Raw genomic sequence first — 8,009 nt, forward strand, 5'->3', positions numbered from 1 at the left:
AGATTTTAATTTAACAAAAAACACAATTTTAGCTTCTTTAAAATTATCATTCTTCCTTAAAAAATTAGGAAGGAAACATGAGGGGGAGGGGGGTGGAGTGTATTTATGTTTCCTACTTCTTTTTTTCCTTTTACCCCTCAAAATCCACCCCCACCCCACCACCCATGTTTCTTCTTTATACTTCTAGACGTATGTCAACTTAAAATTGGGCTTGTAATTATATTGTGGATTTTTTGAAAATATTTCTTCCCCCACCCCCTAACCCCCGAGACTCTTTTCCTTTTTCCCCCTTCCCAAAAAGACTTTTTTACCCATGAATAAAAAGTTCGAAAAATATTTTGTGCAACTTCACTACTTTTCTGAATTTTATTTAAAAAAAAGAAGATATAAAGTATTGAGCAGGACTTGTGTAGTCATAAGCTAAATCTAGATTATTTAATAGCACATTCACATTGATATATAGAAAAAGATAAAACGAAAATAATCAATTTTTATTTTTATTAAAATATTTAAATTATATAATTTTTAAGTGTGTGCGCTTAAGTGATTTACCGTACTCATAAGATTATAACTCAGCTAATGGTATTTTGCTAGTTAAGTGCTTACATGAAATAAAATGCCAAATTTTAGTAAATAGCAGTTTCCTTTTATTGGGTTTGAATTCTAAATTTTTTATTTCTCTGCACTTATAATGTGTAAGTTTAACCACAAAATTATCGAAAGAAAAAAATAACAAATTCCTCTCATTTTTTATAATGTTCCTTTTATTCTATACTAGCGGGCCAGGCAGTTCCGCGCCTGCCTGTGTCTAACTTATGTACCCAAAAAAAAAAGATATGCCTTATGTTATGGTGAGTTTGTTAATAAAAGATTTTTGTTGCTACTAAAAAAAGCAAGGGTAATGTTGGTATTATGAAAATTCTACCCCAAAACTCATGTATTCTTTTTATATATTATAGTATAGAATAGATATAGATGAAAAAATCATAAAAAAAAAAAAATAGAAAGTTAAGGGCAATTATGGAATAATTAAAAAACCATAAAGGAAGTTAAGGGCAAAATGGACCAAAAAAAATCCAGCCCAAACTCTCTTATCCCCTTTATATATTGTTATAGAATAGTATAGAATAGATATAGATGAAAAAATCATAAAAAAAAAAAAAAAAAAAGTTAAGGGCAATTATGGAATAATTAAAAAACCATAAAGGAAGTTAAGGGCAAAATGGACCAAAAAAAATTCAGCCCAAACTCTCTTATCCCCTTTATATATTGTTATAGATTATACTAGATTTCTACTTGAAAGTACCAAAAGAGTTAAATATTCTGGCACGATGGGTTAGTTGCATACATGAATTAGGTGTGCACCACAAGGGAACTGGGAAAACCTCAAAGTGATTGCTGTGCACATCTCTCAAATATTCAACAAATCATAAGAATTTTTTTTATTGCCACCTGTCCTGTGCGGCCAGATTTTGATTATGAATTTTTTGGTCTAATGATATGCATTACACATTTTTAAATTATAATATAAATATGTTCCAGTTGATAAGGATTCAACTCAGATCTCACAAGAATCATCTAAAGTTCACGATTGATGTGAAAACTTCAATGTACGCGATATGTAAATACATTTATCAAACTCCCAAACCTTTCTTTAACTTTACTTACTCTCGGAATCGAACTCCCAAAACCTTTCTAACTTTAAAAAATGTATTCAAATTATATAATGTGGACATGGCCAAATTTGAGTAGTTGTGAATCCAACAACTATCACCTGAAAAATTCTACACCTGTGAGGAATCAACCACAACTACCCCAAATGCCTCTCACTCTTTCTCTCGTTGCCCATAAAATTAGGTAATGATAAAAGAAACAGTTGCAAGAGTCAAGACAGACAAAGAAAAAGTGCATGCATTTCAACTTATATATATAATCCTTCTTATTTACTTAACCATACCAACTCCAACATTGCATGATTAAACCATAACCAAACCAAATCATTATTCTTCCACATTCCTTTATTTTTGTCAATATAAATAGATATCTAACTCAAGTCAATTATCAAAATCAATGATATCTATCTAATAAACTTTGATCATCTTTAGCATTCCATATTCATCATATTTAGGAAACATGGGTGTACTTGAAATTATTCTAAGAGTGTCTTTTGTGGCTATGTTTATCAAATTGGCTATGGCTACAAATCACATTGTTGGAGGGCCTAATGGTGGATGGGATACAAGCTCAGACCTTCAATCATGGGCATCATCCCAACAATTTTCAGTTGGAGACAATCTCAGTAAGTCACACATATCAATTTCTAACTAACAAATTTACGTTTCTTTTAACGCCTATTTGAATTGACTTATTTGAGCTTATTTACTGCCATAAATACATGTGAGAATGACATTTGCATAAGTTGTTTTCCGCTTAATTTCATAAGTTTTTTAAGATAGCCTATGAAAATAGCTTATAACAGATATGAAAATAGTTGGACTTTATTTAATCTTTTGTTAGTATTTATACGATAAATGTTTATGTTATAAGCAAACACTTAATTAAGTTGTTTATCAAAACATGGCCTAGGTTGAAACATAGCGCACTTGTGATCAATTTCTAAGGATCTGATTGGATAAACTAATTTGAGCTTATCCAATAATATAAGCACGCGTGAGACTATTTCCAGCTTATATTCATAAGCTCGCCAAGATATGAAAATAATTTGACTTTATTTCAATTTTTGTTATAGAAATAGCGTATGCATAAGCGCTTATATAATAAACGCTTATGCTATAAACTGTTTACTGAAACATGACCTAAGTAACACATTACATTACCTTTAAGTTGAAAAATATAGTGCATCATTTTATATGAAAGTTGTTCTAATTTGATGACAATGATATATGCAGTTTTCAATTATCCACCAAACCATGATGTGGTTGAAGTTACAAAACCAGATTATGATTCTTGCCAGCAAACAAATCCAATTCAATCTTACAATGATGGTGCCACAACAATCACTCTCACATCACAAGGCAAAAGATACTTCATTTGTGGTACAATAGGACATTGCAACCAAGGAATGAAAGTTGAAATAGACACACTTGCCACTCAAATCTCTCCTGCCTCTCCAGCTCCAGCAGCAGAATCTCCTTCAATATCAGATTCTCCAATCATTTCCATCATTCCCTCAGCAGCTCCTGAAGAATCTATTTCTTCACCTGCAGAATCTCCTGACACAAAAAGTCCATTGTTTGAACCAAATATGGAAAGTCCTACGTTCTCTCCGGTGATTCCTTCAACTGAATTTCTAGCTCCCTCCTCTCCTCTAGCACAACATTCGCAGGATGTTTCTGCTTCGTCAGCCGAGAAAGGAAATCTACAAGCCTTCATTTCAATAGTGTTGAGTTTTGTAGTGGTATTTATGGCCTTCTTCTAAGGATGAGAAAAAAACCTCACTCGACTCAAACCTATTGAGTGTATTTCGTGTGCAAATTTGTTTTTCGTGTGTCTCTCTTTGTATCTGTGGTGTGATTATTATTGTTTACAATTTCAGTGTTATTCCAATCTTCTTTTTAAACTCACTTTTATTTATTTTCAAACATGAGACATACATTCCAATCGTCACATAAAGCATTTTCTGAATTTAGTTTAAGATTGTATTGTAGCAGCACAAATTTATCATATCAATCAGTTCCAAGCACACTTTAAGTCTTGTGAATTTAAAAAACAAACAATAGGGACAAAGAAAAGCACACATACAATAACCACTAATGTCATTTGAACAACAATTCGCGACACATAAATTCGTCAACTTTTTAGAGGGTCAACATAGTTCACACACATGGTTAATCACATTCAACATCATGATTAATGAAGTTCAATGAATGGTTCACGAGTTGCGACACCTGATATATCTATTAACTAAATCTAACACTTCATTAACCACGTGTGTGAACTGTACCATTTAAAAAGTTGTCGAATTTTTGTGTCACAAATTGATGTTAGAATAACATTTTTGTACAATAAAGAAGTGGATGCTGCTGCTAACCACTTTAAGCAACGGGAGGTCGAAGCAGATGATCCTGTGATGTATCAACTGTAGCAGGTGACATAAACTGCCACATTGAAATTCCAGGATAACCAATGAAAGGCATCAGCTTGTGGTTAGCACTAGCAGTTTGTCCTTTAACAGCCATGGCATTAGAGAGGAAGCTGGAATGTACACTTGTTAATTTCACTTGCTGTTCCAACTTTTCTTTGTCTAGCTTCAGCTTATTTTTCTCATCGCGAAGCTCATTCTTCTCAGCCTGCAAAGAAAACATAAATTCAGATCGACATTTCATACTTGCTCCCATGAATTGCCGCTTACTATGAGAAATACAAAGTATAGCAACCTAAGTTTATGAAATAACTTGTTTTGGACTGGACCAGGGCCCATCCGAACTAGACCTTTGCGCCACAGGCAAAACGTAGATAACTGAATTGTGTTTATTAAGATGATAAATACTATAATAAGATAAGAAAAATCACCTTAAGTTCTTTAACTTTTTCGCGCAATTCATCATTCCTTTCCTTCAGCCTCTCAGCTTCATTTCTTAATTGTGTAACCACACGAACCGCATCATTTAATAAGGTAACTTTGTCTGTTTTGGGCAGCAGTGTATCAGGCTCTAAGACAGAACTCAATTCCATAAACCTTTAAATCATGTCAAAGTTGAAAACATGAGACTTTATTATAGAAGCTTAAACTCAATCAGAAAGTTGCAAAATAGTAATATACTTGTCATTCAGTTTATCCCTGCGCAATTTCTCGCGACATGCCTTGGAGCCAGATGCATATGATTCTGTCCTTAACCTAAAGTAACAGTGGCATATTAGTGAAAAATAATGAAAAGAGAGACTTTGACACCACATATTCACTTAATTTTTTTTATAAATAGTATCTGTCACCTATCTTATATATCATTTATTTGGCTTATTTCTAATCGATGCGATACTAACCACTTACGGTCGAATTCCAACAATATATAATATATCTTTTACAAAGGCAAAGAAGAAATATTACCGCTTTGAAGGGCCATTTTCCAGTACAGTTGAATCCAGTGAGTATTCCATTTCCAAGCTGCAAATATAAAGTAATAACCATGACAAAGGTGGGAATAATCAATCATTAAGTCTATGTTTGGCTTTTAAGCTTTTGCCTCTACATGTGATTTTCAGCCTCAAATTTATTGTTCAACGTTCAAAACATAAATCACTTTACATTCAACTCATTTTTAGCCATAATCAATATTAAAAAATCAACTAATTCAAAACCAACTTTTACAGACACAAAAGAGATATTACCGCTTATTTGAAGGACCACTTTCCAGTACAGTTGAGTCCAGTGAGTATTCCATTTCCAAGCTGCAAATATAAAGTAATAATCACTTCAAAGCTGGGAATAATCAATCATTAGGTGTACGTTTGGTTCCACTTTTGTGGAGCCAAAATTGATTCAAAAAGTGAAGAAAAAAAAATGATTTCGACATGTTTGTATATATCTTCAAGTACAATAAATTTTGTTAGCAAAATCGATTCTAACTTGAAGTTAGAATTTAAATTTTTTGTCTTGGTAACCTCAACTTTATTATTCAACTCACTTTTACATAAATATATTTAAACATAAATTGATCAATATTACAAAATGAATCAATTCAAAATCAACTTTGCTCCGGTGATGATTGGCGTTGGACTTGGTAGGGAGGATCATGGTTCGACCCCCCGCAATTGTGATCGGGAGGGGACTGGAACGACTTGATGCAAAACTAACCTCAAACCAGATTAGACAGTCCAATGGACCGGATACTAGTGGTAAAAACCAAAATCGATTTTTGTCACGTAGTAGCTTCTTAATTAGTACACACAAGAAAGGTGAAGAAGAATAGAAAGCTACCTGATATTGGATGAAGGAGGCTTGATGATATGAGTCTGAGGTTGAGACTGAGACTGAGGAATATTCCAAGTGAAAACAGAAGCGGCAGAGTGATCAGAAGCCATGAAATCAGCTGCAGCAACAGAAATATCATAGCCATAATCATAAAGCCAACAAGAAGAACCACCTGTGGAATCCATGTCCATATTGTTGTGAGTGAAGAGTGTGTAACTATGCTACTGACTTATTATCATTTATCAGTATCAATTGATGTATAGTTAGTAATAGTGATGAAATTGCGTAAGAATATAATAATAATAATACTATATCTTATGTAACATATATAACATAAAATAATGCAATATATATTCATTTGTTTATTTGTCACTAAGTTTGTAATTAAGAGTAAAGAGAAAGTCATTGAGAATTTGTGACGGAAGAAAGCAACAGAAAGATTGAAATTGAAAGTTTTGTAGCAAAATTGTGATGTATGCTATGGTTATTTGGCAGTTGCATTACGTTGAAACAGTGTAAGGGATCAAAGTATATATCTTTGGTTTGGTATAGTTCCTTTCACACATTTTATACCCGTTCAAAGAAATGTGTTATTGGAACACAGTTTTTTTTTTTCACCACTTGCTTTGAAGGTTAGTTCTAACATCAAGTGGTTTCAGATCCTCCGGATCGTAGATGCGGGGATCGAACCATGGTCCTCCCTACAAACTTCAGCGCCAATCACTACTGGACCAACTAACAATTGATTATTGGAGCACAATTTTGCCAACACTATAAACAACACTCATACTCCTCAACCAATGGACTGATTTAATAGTACTAGCTAGGGACATGGACTGATTGGGTTGACTTTAATATAAACCTGATAGGTTACTCCGATTGAGTCAAGTAAAATAATCACTCATTACAGTATTAGACTTGACTGGATAGGGTAAACCCATTAACTTTTGGGTAGGGTTGGGTGGATAATGAGTTATCTAATTTTTTTTTATTTTTTAATATTAAACTCGTTTAAAGACACGTGTATTCGCACGGGTTATTGACTTTTATTCGATATTTAAGTTTGTCATTATATTATGGTAAAAAAATTATTTAGAATATAATATTTAAAAATTTGTTATATAATATTGTTAAAATATAAGTGAAATTATTCTGCAGTTTTTTGTAAAACTTATTAAATAAATAAATTTGATTATAATTATGAATAATAAATTTTCCAATTTTTTATGTATTCATTAAAAATAATGGTCCCGATTATATTTTTTAATAAAAAAATAGAAATTTGATTAGGAATATTTTGGATAATTTAGTAAATTTGATCGTAACTAACATTATTGTATTATTATTATTATTATTATTATTATTATTATTATTAGTTGTTAGTATATTGTTTATGTTTTTTTTATGAAAAATGTTGTTTATGTTTCAATTTCTATATTCTTATAATCTATTTTATTCTTATTTTTAAGCATATAATTTTTCTATTGTATTTATCTTTTATTTTTTTATTTTTTTTCAAATATTTTTAGGGAAATTGTTGAGTTCATCGTCGTATTCATCTGTTTTGTTGCTATTTTTATGAGTATAAATTGTTTTGAATAATATGTTTTGTTTCTATTTTTAAGCATATCATTTTATTTTATTTTTGTATTTATCTTATATTTTTTCTATATTTTTTTTGTATATATCTTATAATATTCTTTCTACATTTTTTTTGTGGAATTACATAACGTGGTTAAAAACAATAAAGATAAATTAGTAATTTTGATGGTAATCGATTTTAATAAGTCTGAGCTGTAAAAAGGGCCTTAAGGGGCCGGCCCTTTAAGGGGCGGACCCACTTATTCCTGATTATTAATTTTATTTAAATTTTAAAAACAATTTTTTTTAGGGTGCCGATCGTGGACAGTGCTGATTGAAGAAAAAGAGAATAAGTTCACGACACTAGAAAAATTGTTTAAAATTTAAATAAAATTAATAATCAGGAATAAGTGGGTCCGCCCCTTAAAGGGCCGGCCCCTTAAGGCCCTTTTTACAGCTCTTAGATGACCAAATAGCGAATCATCATATTTTTTTC

At 31.7% G+C, this 8,009-nt stretch overlaps 2 protein-coding genes across 3 annotated transcripts; one reads left to right on the forward strand and one right to left on the reverse strand.

Annotated features, from left to right (window-relative positions):
• The first annotated feature begins 2,055 nt into the window (after positions 1-2,055).
• Positions 2,056-3,584, forward strand: LOC123899539 (uclacyanin 1-like). The gene is made up of 2 exons (XM_045950703.1): positions 2,056-2,299; positions 2,910-3,584. The coding sequence occupies exons 1-2, from the start codon at positions 2,134-2,136 to the stop codon at positions 3,437-3,439; spliced, it is 696 nt and encodes a 231-aa protein (XP_045806659.1). The 5' UTR covers positions 2,056-2,133; the 3' UTR covers positions 3,440-3,584.
• A 40-nt stretch (positions 3,585-3,624) lies between these two features.
• LOC123899538 (transcription factor bHLH115-like) lies at positions 3,625-6,224 on the reverse strand. 2 transcript variants are annotated; one of them, XM_045950701.1, is made up of 6 exons: positions 5,939-6,219; positions 5,350-5,409; positions 5,069-5,125; positions 4,784-4,858; positions 4,534-4,699; positions 3,625-4,310 (listed from the first exon to the last, which is right to left on the reverse strand). In XM_045950701.1, exons 1-6 carry the CDS (start codon positions 6,121-6,123, stop codon positions 4,056-4,058), a joined length of 798 nt encoding a protein of 265 aa, XP_045806657.1. In that variant the 5' UTR covers positions 6,124-6,219; the 3' UTR covers positions 3,625-4,055. The 2 variants fall into 2 exon arrangements, with proteins under 2 accessions (XP_045806657.1, XP_045806658.1); XM_045950702.1 differs by lacking the exon at positions 5,350-5,409 and having other exon boundaries at positions 5,939-6,224.
• Positions 6,225-8,009: the final 1,785 nt, after the last annotated feature.

The sequence above is a fragment of the Trifolium pratense genome, linkage group LG7, assembly GCF_020283565.1.
Source record: "Trifolium pratense cultivar HEN17-A07 linkage group LG7, ARS_RC_1.1, whole genome shotgun sequence".
Classification (NCBI taxonomy): Eukaryota; Viridiplantae; Streptophyta; class Magnoliopsida; order Fabales; family Fabaceae; genus Trifolium; species Trifolium pratense.